The sequence below is a fragment of the Centruroides vittatus genome, unplaced genomic scaffold, assembly GCF_030686945.1.
Source record: "Centruroides vittatus isolate TY-2023 unplaced genomic scaffold, ASM3068694v2 contig_1427, whole genome shotgun sequence".
Lineage (NCBI taxonomy): Eukaryota > Metazoa > Arthropoda > Arachnida > Scorpiones > Buthidae > Centruroides > Centruroides vittatus.
In genome coordinates this window covers 969,594-994,641 of record NW_027120893.1, presented here as the reverse complement: position 1 = coordinate 994,641, position 25,048 = coordinate 969,594, and the positions used below count along the sequence as shown (strand labels likewise).

Here is a 25,048-nt window from a genome sequence, read left to right as displayed (position 1 = left end):
TTTGATATATTTATTCTGCGTTTATTCCGCTCTCCCGTCTTATATTACTTACGAATTTCAATGTTAAACCGGTGATATTACGATTTAGTATGTCCCATCTGTAAGGGGATGCAGAAAAAACGTGTACAATTCTAGTACAGTGTTAAAAATTAACTGTTACTTTGGCAGCATCATTTACAACCAAATTTAATGAATGAGACGTACAGTACATACAATGGTACAAAAAAAAAGCTCTAGAATTTATTTTCCTTAAATTTACGATTTATACATCCGTTGTCATAAAAATTTGTCTTTCCACTGTTTTCTCAAGACTACAGATATTCAGGTACAAAGTAACTGGTTTCGACTTATTTCTACTTAAGAAGTGACTAAATAATTAAGAGATTAGGGAATGGGGACATAAATAAAATCCTGTTGAAAGAGCCAGAATTTTACTTCAACAAAAGCTTAACAGAACCAATCACTCGCTCAGTACAGTGGGAAACTGATTTCCGTGTACACCTGGTATTAAAACGAATTAGTTAGAAAACGAATGACTATTAAGTTTAACATAGTTAGATTTTTACAGCTACGGTGAGAAACGTTTAAAATTTACAACAGCCCTGTGGCGTCCTTTGAGATATACTAGTGATGCGACAAAAGAGGCATTTGACATTGACCGGTATCGGCACCCTCGGGATTTGGCACGCACACACTCACTACACACCTACCTGGACCGTCACTAGTTCCATCCATTAGCTACTCGTATCAAGATATTTGACTAAGTGGATTGTTTTAAGATTTAAAAAGTAAAGAATATTTTATGTTATTTTTATGTACGTTTCTTTACAAAGCTATATTTTAATTATAATTTTCTTTAAAAGTATATTAATACAATCGAACAATACATTGTACCAGGTATGTATATCCACCGCACATTTTATTTCACCGAGTAAGTTTTTATAATTTATTTTTAATTTTAGCCCTTATATCGTGGCTAGCAATTCAGAATGTAATTGTGATATTAAAAATACATTTAGAGAAGTCTACAGTTTTTACTGGCTTATCGAACAAATGAATACGAATGGACCCTAGACCAGTGATTCTTAACAGGGAGCCGCGGCCCCTGGGGGTCCATAAGAAGTTTGCCGGGGGCCGCCAAATTATGCAAAATTTCCTTCAGAATATAATAAAAAGAAAATTGATGTATAATCCGAATATCGTATTGAAAAGTGAAATAAGAAAGATAGTTTTCCTATTTAGTTTTTATTTATTTATTTTGTATTTCTTCCTACATACAACTTTGTTAGTACAGAAGAAATAAATGTAAATATGCTACTTACACCGCAGTATTTACTTCTTTTATTCCAAAGCAATTTTAAGAAACTATTAATGCTTGGAATTTTAAAAATAATTAGGAAAAATAGTAGGCTTTGAAAATTTAAATATTTTTGCAAAAGTTATGCAAAATCCTTACCACAAGTGGGCGTTTTAGTTTTAGTTTAGTTTTAGCATCGACATTGGATCGATTTATCGACATGTTTCTTATTTTATTTTCTGTTAAAAATTAATGAGTTTTCATGTTTAATTGTGAAGTTTGAATGTTATTTAAATAGATAATGAAATAATAAAATTATGATTTACATTTATTATATAAAAAATAAAGCAATAATAAAAAAATCAATTTATTATAGATAAATTATCAAATTATCAAATATAAATTATTATTAAAAAATGGGGGTCACAAAAAAATTATGAAATATTTGGTCAGCGGCGAGTATAAAAAGGTTAAGAACCACTGCCCTAGACCATCACTGACACGCAATTAACTGATTGCCCCTGGAAGTCGGCTTCTTACAGAAACACAGCTTCCCTGTCATCAAATGTCACGGCACGCCACTGAAAAAAAATAACCTAAAATTTTCTATGACTTACTTTTGGAATATTTTTATTACTTCATTTAATTTTTATTATGTATGTATTTAAATATAGAATGTTTAAATCATTACATATTTGTATATTATGTACATGGATGTTAAGCTTTATTCCAGTTTTTCACCTATATATTTTCATATTGAGTGTATATCAGAATAAAGAATGGTGTCGCAACATATAATTGGATGTCATTCGTATACATGAAATATATTATTTTATAGTACGTGATAATTTAATATAAAAGCCCTGACTACATTAACTATATCACTATCTATATTATTTAACATGCTAAATAAGAATTCAAGGCAAGACAAAAATTATAGAAACTTGAACAAAGACATCTGAATATGCTAATTTTGTGTTTTTATTTATGCTATTAAAAATAAAAATATATCCATATTTATATTGTTTTTCATATAGTGGATACTTCTGATATTCTGGTGAAATTGGCCAATAATTATTTGGGCTGAATTTAAAGACAGAGATTCTATGTATAACTTTAATAAGTGGTACTTGGATATTTTTAATGAGTGAGGTTTGGTGACTTGCTTAAATATGGAAAGGCTATTTCGTGTTATACAGATGGTTCCTCATGTACGTTGTAATATGCTAAAGAGTATGACAGCCTTGTGTTTGGATTATTGTGAATTTTCCATTCCTATATTAATATTGATTCTTCCCACTCAGATGGTCGTCCTCAGTGTTGCTTGAAAAAACTTTATTTTAAGAATAAATGTTGTAAAAGAAACAGATTGGTAATTAAAGTTATCAGCAAAAAAATCAGACAAATGCCAAACATAGTGAACATATAGACAGCATCCTTGAAAAACAGATAGTTTAGAGGTTTGAGTAATAAAAGTACAAATATGATAAATATAAAAAATTTGACTATACTTCTTACTGTAGACTGGATAAATTATAATTCTTTCTTCCACGGAAAACCTTGACAATCCAGTGTTGGGTGTTTGGTTGTGCTGTGCCTGATGAAGACCCTGACGGGGTTGAAAACGTTAGCAGTTGTATAAACACCCAACACTGGATTTTCAAGGTTTTCCGTGGAAGAAAATATAAAAAATTTACCTATACAAAATTAAATGTATATTTAAGGAGAAAAAATACCATACTTATGTAAACATGATGCATTAAAAAGTGAAGATAGTTAAAAAATAAAGAGGTATATCTTGTATTAATTCTTAGCTTTTGTGTCCTTATTATATAATTTTATTATTTAAATGTCTACTAGGACAGATCGACACTAGTATAATAAGTCCTAATAATATGAATTGTCCTAGTAGACATTTAAATAATAAAAAAGGTATATCTTGTTTTTACAAATAGATTTGTACAGTACACATAGAAGTCAAGATATAAAAAGTTCTCACAAAATCTTTCATATAGCCTTTGACATTATAGTAAAAAGATTGATGTGATGTACTGAAATGGAGCAACAATCTATACAAACATGAGAAATTTCTTGTATATTTAGTCAAAATATATTATTTTACTTTTTAATATCTGAAAACCCTAATCTTGCTCTTTCAAAGTTGCCAGAAACAATATGTGATAGATGACATATTTTATTAAGTAAAAGATATAATGTTCCAAAGCTCTATCAAAAGTATATGTTAAAGAAAGAGCAGCTGAAGACTATACTAGAAGACAGTAATCTATAATTGATTAGAACTTTGTAAAAAAGATTGCATGGATAGCTGAATGTGAAGAAATAGTTTATTTCATGTTGCCAATATTTATTTGTTATTATACTGGATAATCATAATTAAATTAAACCTATTTAATGCTGTTTATAGAAATATATACCAGTTCAAATGCAATCAAATTTGTTATGGTGACATTTCAAGACAAGTAGATGTCTCTATAAAAAAAAACTTTGTAGCAAAACTCACCACTATGGCACTTTTGGCACTGCAAATAACAAAAATTTTATTTGTACAAAACAATCATGCTGTACAGAGACCTTAGCAATTCAGGACAACCTGCCTAATTTGGTTCCCCTTTCTAAAGGTCTAAAATCTGAAGGAAATGAATGTTCTCAACAGACCATGCTTTTTGTGTGTCCCACAACCAAATACCACACTAATTAAAATCTGGGAAATGAGATGGCCAGGGTATAAAAACACATAACCAATCACTGTGTTATCAGTGAAATGTTGTAACAGAAACTGCTATACACAGCATCTGATATGTGGAAGTGGACTATCTTGCATGAAAGTTCATGCAACAATCCACAGTACACTCAAGGGATTGTGGATGTTGCTTGTTGCAGATGGAGTATGATAAAAGTGTTGATCTCAGTATCTCTGAGCTATCACAGAGCATGCCAAAAGGCCCATTGGGGCTAGCTTCTTCAAAGAAGAATGGTCCGAAGATAAATGTGGCTGTGAATCCACACCAGATTGTAACTTTAGGTAAGTGCAGTGGAATCTGCTGAAAAACATGAAGGTTTTTCCATGTCCAATGGCAACAGTTTTGGATATTCACAGCTCCAATGAGGTGAAAATGTACCTTATTGCTCCAAAAGATAATCTATTGCTACAACACGTCCATTTCCATTCTGGCAAGGAAAGTCAACGAAAAGATTGGCCAAGTTTCCCTGCCAGTGATAAGCAACTTCTGCTAATTCAATCAAAACAATGGTTAATTTAATGAATTCTTTCAAATCCATAAAAAAGAAACTAATCTTAATCTTCAGTTGATAGTTTAAAATTCTATACACTGAAGATGGCCTCAAAAAGGCTAAATACATTTTGGAATTTTTAAACTATCCACTGAAGATTACGATTAGTTTCTTATTTTAAGTAACTGTCAGTTGTGGCCGATCATATATAAATAATGTGCTATAAGATACATCTAACTGCAATAACTGCAAAAGCACAGTACATGCATTATTGGAGTCTGCAACATTTTCACTAACTGTTTAGTTTAAATAACTTGTGAAGTGTTAGGTTTGTACTGCCAACTGGGTTGAACCTTCAGATGTCTAATTTCCTTGAATCAAGTGATCGTTCTCTTGAGAGCTTGAGGGGTCAATAATTTTTATGAAAATGAAATTTCTCAAGTGCAGCCACAACATTACTGCTGTTTTCATAAAGCAAATTCACAAGAAATGCATGTTCAGATAAGGTATTGACCATCATTGACAGGTGTGTTAAATTAAATTTGATATCTCATTTTATTTATTCTGCATAATCAAAACTGTAAACTGTATATAATGATTATCTGTTCTCTATTCTCTTATAAATAAATCAGAAGTTTATTTATATATTTATTAATAAAAATATTGTTTAAAAATAAATTTAATAAAATATATACAGTTAATGTTACCTTAGGTAGCCAAGATGGCGGCTCATCTCTAATTCCAGCAAGGAAACAGTGGGACGCACGTTCTAACCTAACCTAACCTATTCTAATAATTTGATTGCTAATAATTATGGCAATTTATTAGAATAGGTTAGGTTAGGTTAGGTTAGGTTAGAATGTGCGTCCCACTGTTTCCTTGCTGGAATTAGAGACGAGCTGCCATCTTAGCTACCTACGGTAACATTAACCAAATAATACTACAGGAAATTTTTTATATATAAAGTGAAGAAAAGAGTATATATATTTAAATTGTATTATGAATTTGAAAAAAAAATAAATATATATAAATATATTTATTTATATTTACTGCTAAGAAATACATATTTTAGAAAAATAAATTATTATGCTTTTAATTTATTTAAAGTCATGATATATTTTAATTTAAAAATGACATAAAGAACTATTTAATTAAGATTGCTGAAAACATTTTAAGGAAAATGCATAAAATAGCTATTGTTGGTAAGTTGTTATTGCAAAATCATAAATTATAATTAACTACACACATATTTCTTATAAAAAATTTTTTAGTACTCAGAAAAACATATAAAACTTTTCCATTAGACTAAAGTTAGCCAAATATATATATGAATATTTAAAATAGCTTCACTACAGCTCCAATAAAATATATTCAAGTTGTAAATTAAAATTTAACTTTTCTAATAGCATTTTATTTTAAAATATCTTTTAAGAAATGTTATATAGATTTCAATATAAAGAAAAAACAAGTTAGAAAAGTTTTAATTTAATTTTATTCTATTTTGTAAATCTGAAGTGTAAGCAATTTTCATTATTAATCCAATTGGTTAATGTTACCTTAGGTGCCAAGATGGTGGCTCGTCTCTAATTCCAGCAAGGAAACAGTGGGACGCATGTTCTAACCTAACCTAACCTAACCTATTCTAATAAATTACCATAATTATTAGCAACCAAATTATTAGAATAGGTTAGGTTAGGTTAGATCGTGCGTCCCACTGTTTTCTTGCTGGAATCAGAGGCGAGCCGCCATCTTGGCACCTAAGGTAACATTAACCATCCAATTTATGTACAAGAATGTAAAAATTAAACTAATTTATTTATTGAAATTTAATTTGTCTGAATCTATATTCACTTTATTAAAAATAGTTTTTAAAGACTATTTTCATAAAATAATTTTAAAATATTTGTAAACTTTCATGTCTTAAGTTTTTTAAGAAATTTATTTTATATCCACATTCTTAGCTTAGTTTATTAATAATAATATTTACCAAATTATTAAACTCAAAATATAGTTTAATCAACTGATACAAGATATCATTAATGATGAAGATAATTTCGTTGTTAAAAGCTAATTACTAACATCAAAATGAATATATAATCTGTTTACAGTTGAACTGTGAAGGAATCTAATCCTATTTAATTTAACATCATATAATTATAAAATAAAAATTTTTTTATTTTAATCGAAGTGATCATCAAAATGGCAATGGAAGAAATAATGATCTTTAAACAGAAAAATACATTTTTACAATAACTAAAATGTTTAATATCTTAATGTTATAATTTGAAAATTACTATTTAAATGTATGAAACATATAGAATTTTTATAAAACTGTAATTTTTAAAAATATCTAAAGTATGTAAAAATAATAAATTCATATTTTATAATATATTATATTAATCAATTCTGTTAATGTTACCTATGGTTCCAAGATGGCAGCTTGTCTGATTCCAGCAAGGAAACAGTGGGGACGCACGTTCTAACCTAACCTAACCTAACCTAACCTAACCTATTCTAATAATTTTGTTGGTAATAATTATGATAATTTATTAGAATAGTTTAGGTTAGGTTAGAACGTGCATCCCAACTGTTTCCCTTCTTCTATTCGCTGGAATCAGAGACGAGCCACCATCCAGGAACCATAGGTAACATTAACCATAAATTTTAATAAACATACATCAAGAAAGAATTATAATTTTATGAATCAATATGACTATTAGTCCAGAAAATGTACTGTCACAAGAAACACAAGTTCTCCATCTACTCCAATATCAATTTTTACAAATTTCATAATAGATTTCTGTCCATAAAAGTTTTTTCGTGGCTCCTAAATATAATTCATAATTTAAAAACTTATTCAAACACGAGAGAGAACAAAAAAATACCTATTATTATATGCACCATTTTACATACTGAATTGTTATTAAATCATAAATAAATGTGTAAAAAGTATTATATTGTTATAATACAAGGCACACACTACTTATTTATGTTAAAAAAATTTTTTCTGCATATATAAATTAAATAATATTTGACTAAACTAAATTGAAAACAACAAAACTTATAAAGAATGAAGAAATGTTATTTTATTTTAACTATCTTCCTAATTTCAAATATTAAACTTTAGTGTTCTGCTATTGAGAAAGGTTACTTCATCAAGTGAAGAATAAAAGCAATTTATTCTTCATGCTGTTATCATAAAAGAAAGAGAGAAGATGAAAAATTAACACTAGAAATTAAAAAATAAATGATAATAATGTGCTTTTTTTATTTATGTTTACATATAAGTAAGCCTTTGTTTTCTCCATTATTCATATACTTTGATTTTGTATTTCCGACAAAAATGTCAAATAAGTTTATTTAGTTCTTTCTGTATATTACATTAAGTTGATTTTAGCTGAAGACAAAGTATATAAACTGTCATTATCATCAAGATTCTTTTTAGTAATGATAATTTTTTCTCTGAGAATTTGGCATTTGAAATATCTTATATAGTAAGCTCATTATATCCAACAAGAACTTTATTAATGAAATATTGTATTTCCACTACATTAAATTTTCTTGATTATCTGAATAAGATTCTTAAGAGTATGAACAGAAGATATAATTAGTGAAGAATGTTACAGACATATTCTGAATCTGTTAAACAACTAGCTATATATTGGCATGTAGTTATGCATTCCGATATATATAATGCAACAATGTAACCAGAAATTTTGGAGTGTGAATCACCTGCATCACTGATGGTTTGTATACAATTAGCACTCATATGTGAGCTACTGTAAAAATGCAATAACCCACTATTATTACATTATTATACAAGGAGCTGCACATTGTATGGCAACACCTTGCACGTCATATGCGAACCAATGATATACATTACAATGCTCAATAAAAAAAGACAAAAAGTCTGAACAAAAACAAGTATTAAATTTTATTCTTCTTCACCTCATGGCTGTTCATGCAGCCTAGTATTTGAGTCGATGTGCCTGTTTTCTGCTTCATTCAGGGTCAGCTACTTATAACATTTTTAACACTGTTTACTTTTAAACTTGCGTGGACCAGCAGTAGAGACTGGCAGACAGTGGAGGCAGAAGACATTACCACTTGTGATTATATCACTGATAAAACATATTTGTATATCATATACTATTACCGATATAATATGCATTATAAGGGCTGTACTAACTGGGATGCAAAGTGATGCACTACACCAGGATTCCATGTCTAAAAAGGCAGCACAATTTAGTCATCTACTTTTTTCCTTTTCTGACATTTTATACAATATGTATAAAATATATATATACATGCATGTATTTAATATACTTTATGTATAGTGTGTAAAAATAAAATTTGATAAATATTATTAATATATAATTTCAACTATCTTGCAATTTATCTTTGTGTGGCCCAGAGTATATGTCAGCATACATACATAAGAAATGTGCTACATAAATTATTGATTGAATTATACATTTTTTATAATTAAAATGTAAACTATTTTGAGAATAAAAGCAATTTTATAGAAGAAAGAATTATTTTTGATCATAGCTGAATCATCTCTAGATATTATATTTTTTGTCATTATAATTACTAGTACCATATATTTATGCATATAATGCATGGGTTATCTGTTTGAAAGGAAGTTATTGGATGGAGTGAGTTTAAATTGCAATCACAAACACTTGCCTCTGGAGTAGTAACTGCTCCCATATGTGTGAGATATATGGTGGGGTAGATTATGTAAAGAATTTATTTTTGTTCTAGAAATTTTCTGCAGATATATGCCATTGCAGATTATATACTGCCCTAGGTTGTACCGGTACACATATGAAAGAATAGTAGTTATTATCATGAATTAGGTATTTAAGTATAAAATAAAGTATCTTCATTTTCTTTCTCTTTTGTATTATTTGGTTATAAGCAGAAAGAAATTTTATTCAATAATATAAATAGTATAATAATTAATATGGTTATCTAATAAAATTATATCACTATATTTATTATACTATTTATTTTATATTTTTGATGCAATGATAAAATGCATTAGAATTTTTCAAACACATTTGAAATAAATACTTTGCAACAAATTCTATAATGAATTATACAATAATTTTTGTTAATTCACTAAAATTAATCTAAATAGAAAAAAATTAAAGATAATAAAATAAACATTTCTATTTTAAAAAGTAATACTTTAACAAATGAAAGAAATTTATAAGCTTTTTCCATTTTTGTATGATAAATTCTCTTTGAAGAAACATTCTTATTGTTTTCTGGTGATTGAAAATGGCTAAAAGAAGACAATTTAGTTTCTTCAAAGCTTTTTAATTTTAAAAAATACTGTCAGCCATTTTAATTAAAATTATTTAAAAAATGTTAAAATGGGTTATATATTGACTTAAGAACAGAGACGTTTGCTATTTTTCCTATTTACTAGTTTGCCTACTTTTACATTTGAAAAGATAACACTGAATATTGTATAGTAAAAGTTTATTTTTCCATCCTTTTTATTCTTCTAAAATAATTTTTTTATAATATTCAATAAAATTAAATAGACTTTTTAAAACAGAATATAATTTAATGAACATATTAGAATATTTGAAAGTGATATTAAATAAAATATATTTAATAAATAAGCATAATTTAAGAAGTCAAGGGTTTGTTTTTAGTAAGGATGCACCAATAAGCATAACAGCCGATTAGTGTTAATAATTTATTGTGTTAATAGTTAAATAATATGATTATTATCGCATGAAATTATGTATTCTTAATAAAAATATAAAATTTCATACAATAAAACTAATTTTTTAATATGCAGCTATTTTTTTCTTTTACCACCACAAACATGATAAATCATCTTGAAAAATGTCATTGTGAAAACTTTTTAAAAGAAACTGGGTGTTCATCAGTAACAATGGAAACTCGTATCCAAAGACAAGCTACTTTAACTCAATTAATAGAGAAGAAAAAATGTGGAATATAAATGATCAACGATCCAAAGAAGTTCATTGTTTGATTGAAGAAATGATAAGTGTAGATATATAGCCATATTCTGTTGTGTCTGATTTAAGATTTCAAATATCATTTTAAACAATCATTCCTAAATACAATATTCCCAGCAGAAAATTTTTTTTTGAAAATATCATCCCTGAAAATTCAGAAAGCTATTGATGATGAAAACATATTTCTTTAATTGCTGATATTTGGACAGCAACTACAAACAATTCCGCTTTTTTAAGTGTAACAGCTCACAGGTTGAAGGATAATTTTCAGCAAGAAAAAGCTGTTTTACGAATTGTTTCCTCTGAAGGTTCCCACACATCTACATGAATCAGTGAACAGATAAACATTGTTCTTGAACAGTATAAGTTGACAAGTGATAAGATATTCTTAGTACTTGAACAATTCTGGATCAAATATGGTAGCTGGAATCAGGAATTGCAACTTAAAGGCATTATCTCAACAAGATGTGAAAACTATAATCACAGTTAATAGAAATATTGTCACATATTTTAATCATTCTGCTGTAGCTGTAAACAAATTGAAAGATTTGCAGAAACAAATTAATTCAAGATGTTCCCACTCGCTGGAATTCTACATACTACATGTTTCAAAGAAACTTGGGACAGCAAAAAGCTTATGTCACATATGCTATAGATAATAAAATTCCTACATTGAGCCCATATCAGTGGTCTCGTGTTGAGAAAATTGTTCTACTTTTAAAAACATTCGAAAAAATTACTGTGAATTATCGAGAAACCACCTCATCTTCAATAATTCCCACAACTGAGACACTGAAATTATTCTTATCAAAAGTAAAGAGCAGTAGTTCCTTTAGTGGCATTAATACCACAATAGAAGGACTAGAAAATTCAATTAAAAAAAAAAATTTCAGCATATGTTGGAAAACAAGTCTTTATGCTTTTCATCTTTATTAGATCCAAGATTCAAAATGAAATTTCAAAAAAAAAGGATATGGTAGAGGAAATAAAAAGATGGACAATTGTTAGCTTAAAAGATATTGATAATTCAAAATCTTAAGAATTAAATTCTGAAGCTTCTACTTCTGGAGATGATCAAGATGGAAGAGAATCTCTAAGTTTTTCTAATTTATTTGATGAATTAGTTTCTGGTAAGAGAAAGAATGACATGTTTTTAAAAAGAAAGAAAAAACGAAACAAATGTTTCGATTAAGAATTAGAAAAATATTTACATTTACCTCTTATACAAAGATATAGTGACCCATTTTTGTGGTGAAGTTCAAAGGAACTTTTTCCTAATTTGAGCAAAATAGCTATGAAATATCTAAGTGCCCCAGCATCTTCCATCGAAAGCAAAAGAATTTTCAGCACTGGAGGTAACATTTATGAGCCAGCAAGAAATAGACTATGAAATTCTCATGGTTTTGCATTACAATTTAAGGGTTTTACAGTTTGAATGTTAAATTTTTATTTGTTTTATATGTTTAAAGTTTAAACTTTAAATAAAAGAGATAGTTTTAAATATGTTATATTATACCTTATAATATGTATTGATAAAAGGAATAATTTAAATTGAAAAATTTTTTTAATATGCAGTTTGTCGTGTAATAAATAATAAATATATAACAGAAATCTATTATGTTTCTTATTTTAAATCAAATTCTCATATTACAACTTTATAGTATAGATGACAAAATTAAAATTTTTTAAAAATTTTTGTTAAGTTTGAAATGACTGTAAGTCAAAGAATTTTGTTTATATTTTATAATTGAATAATAAAACATTATTTCCAGTAAGATTCCTAAGTAATTAAAAATAGCTACATTTTGCTTTTATAGATTAAACTAAAAAATATATTTAACCTATAAATTAATGCTATTTGAATTTATAAAAATGATCACAAAAAGTTAAATAACTATAAATGAAAAATATATTTTAAAATTTATTTTGAAATTAAATAATTTGTTTTTGAAGGTAGCGGCTTGTAATCTAAAACAGTAGTTCTCAAAGTATAACTGTCTGCAGACTAAATTAGTCATTTTTTTTTCAAAATGCAATTTTACATTGTTTAGCCAAATAAAAGAACATTTTTATGCATTACCTCTTTTATGTCAGATTACCAAATAAACAAAATATTTTAGCATACAACCTATCATTATCTAAGGTGATATTTACAGGATAAGTAGTACACGGGACATAGAGGTCCCCAGATCAATAACTTTGAGAATCACTGATCTAAAAAAAAAACATAAATACCTACCATATTCATCTGTTCGAAGTATGAGAGGAGGTGATAATGGACCATCTCCTTTAGAAGTTCCAGCCAAAACCCATATCTGATATTCAGTCCATTTTTCTAAACCGTGTATAACATAAAATCTCTCGTCTGGATTTAGAGAGACTTCAATAGCAAATTTTTTCGATCCAACCTTTTGATATTTTATTTTGTAATAAGTTATGATCCCATTCTGTTTATCACGAGGAGGTGGTTGCCAAGATATACGCAAAGTAGAGGAATCTATGGTAGAACCTATAACATTCTGGGGAGGAGCACTTGGCACTGTGGGTGAATTAAGGATTGGGTTGTGCAATCAAAATTTAACTTAACATTGCATTAAAAGCATGCAAAATAATATTTAATATATAAAATAATATATATTCTATTAATTAAGGAAATTAGTGCAATTAGTAACAAAAATAATCTTTAAATAAAATATAAAAAAAAACATGCATTTATAATTATACTTAATAAAATTTTCATAAAAATTAAATTATGAAATATAAAGAATAAACTTTTATTTTGTATAAATAAATTCAAGTTAAAATATACAATAACAAATACAATTTAAAATAATTTAATTGAAATAATAATATTAAATCTTGCTACAGGTCAACATGCGGGAACAATATCAGGCAACCATATGTTTCAATGTCAAATCGGTTTTCTTTGAATCTTGATGTTTAATAAGTATTTCAATATAGATTTTTATATATGAAAACCTATATTGAAATAATCTTGATATCAATCTTTTTGATATTGGAATTTTTTCTAAATTGTTCGAAATTTGCATTTTTCAAACGTATGTAATTAAACTTATTAAATATTTATTAAACTTACTGTATTGTTCTGTTTTCACAGGAATGGGTGGAGTTGCAGCTCCTTCTCCTAATCTAGATTTTGCTGCAATCCAAACATAATATATGGTATCAGGATAAAGTTCGCCAAGAGTATATGTTTCTACATCAGGAATGCTTAAATGGTATTCTTGTTGAGTAAATGTATCATTCCAGTATAGTTCATATCCAGTAATACTTTCTCCAGTATGAGATGGACGCATCCACGTTAAGTGCACAGTAGTAGATGATGTAGATGTAGCTCTCAAATTAACAGGTTGACTAGGAACTATAAAATATATTATATTAGTAATTTTTTATTTAATATATTAAAATATTTATACTATAAATAAATATTCAACAATTTAAGAATATAATAAAGAAACAATTTATGCTATTTATAAAGTTAAAATAAAACATTGCATATTTGAATTTATTTAATAGTGATTATCGATAAACGTGTATTGAAATAACATCCATATATAAATTTAAAAATGAGCTATTATTTATTGTGACATTGTCACAATGCTGGGCTGCAACTTTGTCACAATTATCTCAATTTTAGTAGTGTCGTGCCCCTGTACAACATACTTTTCCTGTTAACAATAGTGTCATGCCAGTCATCTAACTCCATTCAAAGGAAATTTTTTAATTGAAATAACATGACTTCCAATGATATACAGTTAATCAGGGCCTCCTGCCACTAAGCTTTCCATATCTAGTCTCAATTTTCATCTATCTCACTGTTCTTGAGATTAAGGAAGGACAGACAAACAGCAAGACAAAGGACACCAGTAGGAATTTATATTTTGAACCATCATACGGTGATAAGATGATTCAAATTGTATTTTAAAATATTAAAAACAAAAAAAATATCTACAAATTACAAGTTAAAAATTGTAAAGTGATTATATATAAAGAATCATACCTTATTCAGAGAATAAATTTAAGATCTAAAGATATGATCTAAACTCATTGATGATGAGGGTAATATGTTATGTTTGATTAAAACATAATACGTAAAATAATATTTTTATTCTTTCAACACTAAAATGCAATTAACTAAGTAAAACTTATTAAGAGAGTAGAAACAAACATTTTTTAACAAAAAATTAAATGATTATATAAAATACTTTAGAAAAAATGAATTAAATAATAAAGAAAAAAGAAATTAATTTTACACATTTAAAAATATTAAAAACTATTATACTAAAAATATTTGATTACCAATAAATTTTGTTATTAAACTTTAAATACTTTTAAGCAAAGTACAGTAAATGTTAAAATATATATTTATATTATTATATAACTAAATTATTACATATATATGTTGTTAATCCAGAAACAGGGGAGAGACACACAGACGAAGCACATTGTAGTGGTCAAAGTATCTTGGTTTAATCAAGGAATTAATGTACAAATAAGTCTTTACACAACTGTGGGGCAAACGTTCGTACGTGTTGACAGATTGCAGTCAGAACAAAGAGTAAGTTAAAGACAAAGAACCATAAAATTTTTATGGTTATTGGGCAGGTCCCTCTAGTAGGTCAAATTGGTTAGCATCCAGAGTACTGACAATATACCCATTATATTGCTATAAAATTTAATTTGTTACATTATATAATGAATAAATTACCAATAGTCTCATTAAAGTTACATTATTTCTTGTTTATTTGAAAATATTACAACTTTTAATTATATTTTGAGTCTAGAAAATCCAAATTTGGTAAGTTTTCAAACTTCAATATTGCTTTTTGTATTTTCAATAATTCTTGTAATAAAAGTTAAAAATAATTGAATGTAATAATTAAATTTGTAAATTTTACAAAATATTTATATAGGTAATTTACTCAATTTAGATATTAAATTCTAAATTAATTTGATTTCATTAGTTCAATTAATTAAAAATTTAATTTTAAACTTCTCATTTTCATGGTCTTCGTATCAAAAATACTTTAAAAATACATTAAATTGGAGATATATTTTATGTATCGCATTTCCCAAATACATTAAATCTTCATACAAAGCAAAAAGATAGCATTTATTTTGACTACTCAAAGTAAGTCTTCTTTTGTGCTCAACCGATAAAACATCCAGATGTGTTCACTGATGTAACATCAGATCAAAATTGGCAAATGACAGTTGCTTTTGAGTTAGTTCCACTCTTCTTCCTTCAAAGAGGTTAAGATGGCAAATTGTTGTATGCATGACTGATAAAATTGCCATATGTTGTTTCTGCAACAACACGTGGTATGTTGAAGATAAAATGCATTTTGGTCATTCTTTTTAACAGTCCTAACACAAGTTTCACATAATGACATCTTTTAAAATGCCAGAATGCATCATGGATCTTAAGTATCCAGGACGTAAAATTTCTTGTTTTGGCTGCTTCAGTAAAACCATAATGCATTCTGGTAATTTTTTTTCACTCATTGAATATTTTCAATTTTTGAGCTTAACATGTAAACTCCTGGATTTATTGGATCATCCTCAATCATCATGTACTTATTAATTATTCAAATATTTTTAATTATTGACTTGGCCTGTTTTGTATACTTCTGGATCTGCCATTGCATGTGACCAAAGCAGGAATGACTCAGATGCAGCTAATGTGAGGATTAGTCAAGACATTTGGAAAGTTTCTTGAAATTTTCAGATCAAATCAAGATTTGTGACCAAAAATCATAAACGTAAAAAAAATCGTAACATAAATCAATGTCAGAAGACCTTCGACTTGGAGAAAATTCAAGTTAAGGAAATTCAAGTTGGAGACATTAAATCTATGTTATTCCATGCCAAGTGCTTCATTTTCTTCAAGTTAGAGAAATATTTGAGTTACAGAGTTAGAGAAGTTTTACTGTATTTGTGGAATTAGTGGATTCTTGTGGAACAGGATATATTCTGAGAAAGACTACTCACAAGTAAATATCTTGCATAAAAATTAATTTAACATAGTCTGCAAAAGATAGAAGAAATACAAGGTATTTCTAGAAAGACTATCATTAATATCACTCATAACTAACGTGACCAGACGTCCCGTTTTGAACGGGACTGTCCCTTTTTAGAGTTACGAGTCCCGGTGTCCCCGAAATGAACTCTGGGACGCAAAATTGTCCCGTTTTCTGAAACCGCGCGAAAATTTCAGTAGTCGCGCCGGCGGCCGAACGCGATCGGTGTGCGAGAGCAAACCGCGTTGTCGGTTGACGCGACGATAGCCGAGAGTGGCGAAGACGTCATCGCTCGCGCTTTGTTGACTAATTGTTTGGCAGATTTTTCGTTCGCCCACTTCTCGATATTTGTTTTGTTGTTGTTTGATGCTCGTGTACCTAGTAAATAACTTAAACTTCTTTTGTTTTGGAATCATAAGTTAAAATGCCGAAACGCAAGTGTACGTTCAATGTTAACTTACAAGCAAAATATCCGTTTATCAAGCAAATAAATACTCCCTCAGATGTCAGATGTGAAAAGTGTCGTACAGAATTTAGCGTTTCCCATGGTGGTGCCAGTGATATTGAACAGCATTTAAAGTCTGAAAAACATAAAAATGCCGATCGTACCGCCGCTTCGAGTTCTTCGATGTTAACCTTTTTCAAGAAATCGGACGCACCAACTTTAAAGGATTTGGATATCGCCGCGGCAGAAGGCGTCTGGGCTTATCACACGATACAAGAAAACCACAGTTTTCGCTCTAATGATTGTGCGTCGAAATTAATTCAATCATGTTTTGATCCCAAATTTACATGCGCGCGTACGAAATCAGAAGCTATTGTAGTAAATGTTTTGACGCCTACAGCAATGAAAGAATTAAAAGATGATCTTGATAAGTCCAATTGTATTACAATACTAAACGACGCTTCAAACCACGGTAACAAGAAAATATACCCTATTCTAGTGCGCTTTTTTCAACCTTACGTAGGTGTGCAAGTAAAAATTTTAGATCTCCAAGACCAACCAGGTGAGACTTCTGACATCATTGTCGATTATTTAAACCAAGTGTTGACAGATAATAATTTGACAGCAAAAGTCGTGGCATTTTGCGGAGACAATGCCAACGTCAATTTCGGAGGTGCGGCTAGGCGAGGAACTAACAATGTGTTAACGAAATTGCAATCATCACTGAAAAAGCCATTGATAGGTATTGGATGTGGAGCCCATGTAATTCACAATGCAATAAAATCTGCTGCAGACAGGCTACCCTTAGATTACGAAAGCATTATTGTGAAGATATATTCATTTTTTTATATTTACACGATTCGAGTTGAAGCTCTAAAGGAGTTTTGCGCCGAAACTGAAACGGAATATCAACAAATGCTCGGCTATAGCAAAACTAGATGGCTTGCTCTTATGCCTGCCTTGGAAAAGGTTTTAAAAATGTATCAGCCATTAAAAAAAAACTACTTTTTGAGTATTGAAAAATGTCCCCTGTTACTAAAAAACTTTTTTGAAGATCCCACATCCGAATTGTGGCTTTATTTTTTACACGCTCTGTCAGCAAGTTTTCATCAAGCTGTATTGAAACTGGAAGGTCAGACTGTATCGGCAATTGAAGCTGCAAAAGAAATCAATCAACTAAAAGACAATTTGACTCAGAAACGGACCAATCAGTTTCTTCCATTTATGGTCCATCAATTAATAGTGAAATCGAAAGATAATGTTACTGACATAGATGAAGAGTTTGTGAAAGGGCGGCTACAGAATTTTATCAAACAAGCCGTGAATATCTGGAGCAGTGGACTTGCTTTCTTACCAAAGAAATGGAGATATTTTATTGGGCAGATTTAAAAAAGGTCCCCGCATGGGAAGACGTTCAAAAATCTCTGGATGTATTAATTGAAAAGGAATATATTGACTGTAATAAAGATGCAGAAGTTTTTGACGAATTTTCGTTAATTTGTAACTACATTACATCGGATAAAGTAACCGAATGGAATAATCTAAATGTTTCCACGGAACTCGTTGGGTGGAAGTATTCAAACACTTTCGAGCCAACAATCTTCAGTATGAAAACTCTTCTATTTTAATTGAATATATTTTATGTTTGCCTGCTACAAATGCTCCAGTAGAAAGAGTATTTTCTATGATAAACAAATTGGGGCCATCTGAGAAGACCCAGTTACAAATTTCAGTTTTAAAGGCGATGTTGATAATTAAGGTGAATATTAAAAAAAAACGTGCCAAGAGTTTCATTCTTACTTAAAATCATCACCAGCTATATTAAAACAAATTTGTTCCTCTGATAAATATAAACATAACTAAACGTTTCGGGTATATATATTTTTTAATTCGTAACTTTTAAGCTAACTGACTTTTTCTGAATAAATAACTTTAAAAAAGTGTTTTTTTTTTATTGACTACCTGTTAATTAACCTAAATAAACCAATGTCCCGTTTTGAGTCAAAAAATAAATGGTCACGTTACTCATAACTGTAACACTGGAACAAGATAGAAACTCTGGTGATCATTTGCCCTAAAAATTCATGATGGGAAACATTTATTTCAGAAAACAAAGACAATAATCAGACAAAACCAGCTTATGAGTAATTGCCTCCAGGAATCCTTGAATCTAAATGTATCCCACTGTACAATCCACTGAGTTCCGTAGCAAGAGAATTTTAGCTACTGCAAAATATCGAAACTGTCTCTGACCCAAGGCAAAAATGAGCACTAGAGTTCACCTGCCCCATCTCTCTAAGGGTACTAATTTTAATATGGTAGGTTTTTTTCAGATGAAAAGCAATTTTCTCTAGATGGCCTGACAACTGATCCATCAACATCTAAAGTATCAGCAGCATGAAGGAAGTGTTATAATTATGGTGGTCACTTTGATCAGAAACACAAAGTTAAGGTATTGTTAGTCAGTACTGTATAACAACAGGGCTTATATGGAATACCTTCAGCTTATCTTTCTCCCAAGAATCAAGTGCCAGTTGGACACAAAAAATGAATGTAGTAGCAGGATAACGAACACATCAGTCAGACAAGTCATTGAGCAGTGACATATTCAGGATTTTGAGAATATGGATGCTGCTCAAGGCAAATCAAAGGGGTACCAAGGCACATACTCCATCATTTTTCAGAAAATGTTACTCAATTACATTAGAACTACCTTAATTACCTAACTTTTACGTCATTCTTTTTTTATTAATGTTAAAATTGTTAAATGGAAGATGGAAAATAGATAATTTTGAATTGATAGATTGATTATAAATGATACAAAATATTATAGAATTTATATGCAGTGTGATTCCAAAAGGAGAAATAGAAAAGGTATAAAATCATTACATTCAGGGCCGGATTATCGAATAGGCAAAGTAGACAAATGTCTAGGGCCCGTAATTCGGAGGGGCCCGGCTTTAGTGCAGAAGATTCCTCTGGTTGAAAACGAGTTACAAATTATTTAAGAAATTCGATAGGACAGAAAAGGGTGTATTTAACAATTGTTTTCTTACTAAGCTCCGCTCGACTGACTATTACCTCAAAAAAAGGTCAACAGCCACCCGTGCATCAGAAGTAATGTACAGTACGCCACGGGATCTCTCGCGCCATCTACAAATATTTCTAGGGCCGCGTCTCGTGATAGTACTGATGTATGGATGGTTACGATTTATCTTCTAAATCTACATTTATACGTCGCGACATTGCATATTCGATATAGCGTTCAAGTTGCTCGAGTGCGAAGATATTACAATTTAATAGTGTTTTATAAAAGAGTTAAAAAGGGTGACACTATGGTGTGACTTGGGGTGACACCACGATATCCGCACCGGGTGTCACTCATGCTAGCTACGCTAATGTCACATTATATAAGATTTGTTTAGAAGCAACTTATTTAAATGGGGCCCCAATTTAAATTTTGTCTAGGGCCCGCTAGAGGCTTAATCCGGCGCTGATTACATTTCTTATTTTCAGTAAAAATTATTGAAATTACCCTTATTTGAATTTATATGTAATTATCTTAGTCTATTGTTCATACTTTTTAATATGCATCTCTGAGAAATATCAGTTTAAATTTTTTCTGCTTTTTTTTTGTTTGTATAAGATTACTTTCTGCCATTGAAGTCATGTGATATGCATTAAGTATTATATTTTTTTCTACTTTACAGTAGCAAAACCAATTGCATTCATATCAATAAAATGCTATAGAACAATAAGCACCATTCATCCAGTACTTCCAGGCCAACAATGTGAATATTCTACACCAGCCTGCTCAAAAAGTCCAGATTTAAATATCATAGAAAATATATGGCATCTTCTAGAAGTGCAAAAACATCAAAATCAACAATATAACAACTTCAAGAAACTCTAATATCATTAATTGGACTGCTACCAATTTTAATAAAGCTCTGATCAAGGATTTATATAAATCTGTATCAAAATGACTTCTTGAGATGATAGAGAAACAGGAAAATCAGATGAAGTGAAAAACCAGACCCACATTCCTTTTTTTTTTATATAATGTGTGCTTGATTCTTTACAATAACAAACATTTTATCCACGTTAAAATCTTAAGTTTAATAAAAACTACCGGTATGTAACAGTGTCTCACACCTGTCTCATTGATTTCATACACTATACCCAAAATCTCTGCATTAGCTTCATGAGTATGGCACATTATATGCCAGATCAATGTGCCAAATAACAGAAAGCAGTATGGTCAAGAGTATATATAAATATGTATCTCATAGATAAAAATTATCATGAATTTTTAATTTGTATTAAATACAAATTACCTAGCACCAGAAACATTTTGGGAATAATCAATTAATAAGCTCTTAATAATTTTGTTATGATATCTAGGGCTCCTATGTTTTTATATAACATAAACTTTAAAAAATTAATTGAAAATTTCAATTATCCTACAAAAATTAAGACTTCCAAAGAATAGTGGCTACATATGGCTCGAAGAACTAGAGGTACCATCTTGTTTCATGTGGGTTTTAGCAGTGCAACTAATATTAAAATGTTTCTTACAGAAATGTCATTACTTTATAAATTTGGATAAAAGAAGAAAACAAAGAATAAAGCAATCTCAGGAGGATCAATTGGTCCCTCTCATTGAATGGGTGCCCTTGTACCAGTATACTCAATCATTGTAATTTTTTTATTCCTGTATGTACTTTGTGCAGGTAACACAGAGATTGTATATGTTTAAAGGTCAGTTTGAAAGCAGGTGAGGATTATGCAATAATGTGGTTTACCTGTCAATCTTAACTTACAATTTCAACTCATTAAACAGCTTCAACTTACCAATAGCATCTTTAAAACTCCTTTGCACATTGCAGACATTTATCTACCACAGTAATTTTGCCGAAAACTACCAATTTGGGTATGTACACTTTGTCTTTAGTTCTGTCTGGTTCAATTTCCTTATGTTAATCAATGTTTTAATTGATATTATTAGACATTCCCAGTTGAATTTGTATTTTGAAAGCTGATAAGTTTCTGTTGAAACTATTTAGAAAACTGACTGTCAATTTAAGTGGATGTTAGATATCTACAGCTCTCTTGAGCCCGTGTTCAACTTTCCTATTAAAATCAACAGCAATGACATTAACAGCAACGTACTTTATTTACTGGCTATTTATTGCGAATCTGGTAGGTCAATCATTCTTATCAACATCATATAGACCAAGACGACACCCCAAACGTATCTCGTAACTTACAAAATAGAAGAGACTAGTAAATACTGGGGTGGAAAAATACGACAAACTGGAAATTATTGTTGAAACTATATATAATCTACTTTTATAAATAGATTTATTAGCTTATTTATGAGTTACAAAATAAAAAATCACAATATAGTTTAAATGTGGATACCCATTAGCAAGTACAGGAGTAATAGATTTATGTCATATATGTATTTAAAACTTTTTTTAAAGTGCATGCATGGTCATGTTGTTATTGAATTAAATTAAATACAATGTTTTGAGAAGAAAGAGATTACATTCAAGTTAAATAAAACTTTATTTTTGTCATTGTTTCAAAGATTGATACTGGTAAATACTAGATCTTTGTTTATCATTTTTACACTATGAATTTCCTAGTAACAATAAATTTTTTTTATAGTTATTGACTTTTTCTAGAAAATGATAGGTTGTTGTGCATTTGCTTATGCAAGTAGATCAGAAAATCAATGAAAACTTTAATTAATTTAATGAAAACTGATGCTTATTTAATGAAAACCTTTTCAAAAAATTGAACTCAGAAAAATTTCTGCTAATGTGGTCTAGAGTGGAAAATAGATTCTGGCTGATAGATTTTTCATTATAAAGAAAACGTTCTTTGGAAACGTTTATAAGGGGGAGGGAAACAAAATCTTACAGAAATCTGAGATTATTGAAAATACATCTACAACAATTAAGAGCATTGACATAGTTCTAAGTAATAATGACGACAAAATTTAAATGGCTTTAAATGTTCATTGAGCCAGCAAATTGAAACACTAAACAAAAAAGTAAATGAACATAAAGTTAAATATAACAAACAATTCTTAAAAACTAAAAGTTTGAAAAGATTTGTTAAATGCTGGCAATAAGAATGCATAATGCCTGATTGTAATTATCAAATATTAAGAATGATTGTAATTATCAAATATTAAGAATGATTGTAATAAAAACATCTTAAAAATTCTCTTTAATGATAATCAAATTAATTTATTACAAGGGGAAATGCACCCAAGTGGACGGAGTAGATAAAACCACCGAACACTTGGAAGTTTCCGGGTTTTATTCACATTTAGGGACCAGTTTCTCATTAAATTCCTCCTGTGGGGATCACCCATGTATTGTATTGCCATAACCCGATCAAACCAAACAAGGGTGAAAACTATTTGGATTGTTTCAGTGAAAGCGTAGACCCATCTGGGTTGTCTTACTAAAGATTAATAAAAGTAAAATGTTACAAAAGATACTGTTTTTTTTTGTAATAAAGAAGTTTTGATTTTCTTTATTCAGCTGGATAAATATTTCAAACTATTTTATTATGAAATTGTGCTAAATAAAATATAAATTGAAGACAATTTTTAAAATTAAAACCTTTATATTCCTGACAGTTTCAATAATAGTTTCATATTATTTGTACAGTAAGATAGTATTTAATTTTTATATTAAAAATAAATTCTAAAAATTTCAATAAACAAATATCTTTAGTAATAATATTGCTACATCCCATAGAAAGTTTATGTGAATTTTAATGAATTTTAAATCACTGGTAAAGTATTATAAAAAAAAAATATAGAATGCATCATATATTATTATTCACGTACTGTATAAGTAATGTATATTACATTATTCATGCTGTTATACCACTGTTTAAATTTTAAAAAGAATAGTTGCAATAATAAAATCTCATGATACTATATACTCGTAAGTAATATATTCGCAGTCATCTCTGATTGCTTATAGATACTTGAAGTTTAGTAAAATAAATGATACAAAAATATTCAACTGTTCAGTTTTCTAAACACAACTGCTACATTGATATTTAAATGAACATGTTGAACAATAATCAAATATAATACAAATGATATATAAATGATAATGAACAGCTGTTTGACTTTTTAGTATCTAGTTTAAATATTATAATGATAAACTTATTATATTTATAATTTTAACCAAACTTTCACATTACATTTACTAAAGTATTTGTACTAAAATATGCTAAATAAAATTAAATCTAAATAAATATGTCAAACATTATATTTATCATATGTTATACATCATAAATTTCAATGATATTATACAATTTCAGATCATAAATATTCATTTATAGAATAAAACGACACACAATCTTACCTCCTACTTGAGTCTTTACTTGAATAGGACCAGATAAAGGTCCGGGACCACGACTAGTAAATGCTTGTACCCGTACGGTATATATATTAAGAGGTAAAAGACCACTAATGGTTGTTAATTGATTATTATCAACATTTTGGGTCATCCAAGCTGACGTAGGAAGATTAGGCTTTATTGTGTAATACACTTTATAGCCCTAAAGGTATAATTAAGAAAAAATGTTAATATTTATTTAAAAGACAATAGAAATATGAAAATGTTCTGAATAATTTAGAAATAAACTCAGGTAAAATAAAGATGTGTTTAAGACTAGTAATATTACATTAATGTCAATTCATTAGGAAAATTTCTTTTAAATTAATATTTAAAAAGAAGTAATGTTTAAAATTTGAAAAATAATTCTAATTTATTTACTTTTTAATAATATAAATGGATTTTTATTCAATTTTTTTCATTTAGCTAATATTTCCAGCAAATATAAAATTAATAATCTAAAATAATGATTATTATATCCTTTTACAAAATAAAAAAAAAAAATAAGGATAGGTCTGTAAAATAAAAAGTCAGATTAAAGTACAAATAGAAGCCTGTATATTTTTTTTTGTCAT

General features: G+C 28.8%; 1 protein-coding gene across 11 annotated transcripts in view; it reads right to left on the bottom strand.

The window, feature by feature from the left end:
- LOC136968281 (tyrosine-protein phosphatase Lar-like) overlaps positions 1-25,048 on the bottom strand; it is a 161,579-nt gene that overhangs the window by 41,026 nt on the left and 95,505 nt on the right. For 9 of the 11 annotated variants that reach the window (XM_067262270.1, XM_067262273.1, XM_067262274.1 and 6 more), the window contains 3 exons: positions 24,441-24,636; positions 13,652-13,936; positions 12,794-13,093 (listed from right to left, as the gene is read on the bottom strand). In XM_067262270.1, the coding sequence (XP_067118371.1) occupies positions 12,794-13,093; positions 13,652-13,936; positions 24,441-24,636 (781 nt within the window). The remainder of the gene's footprint in view (positions 1-12,793; positions 13,094-13,651; positions 13,937-24,440; positions 24,637-25,048) is intronic. The other 2 variants (XM_067262279.1, XM_067262280.1) reach the window with 1 other exon arrangement.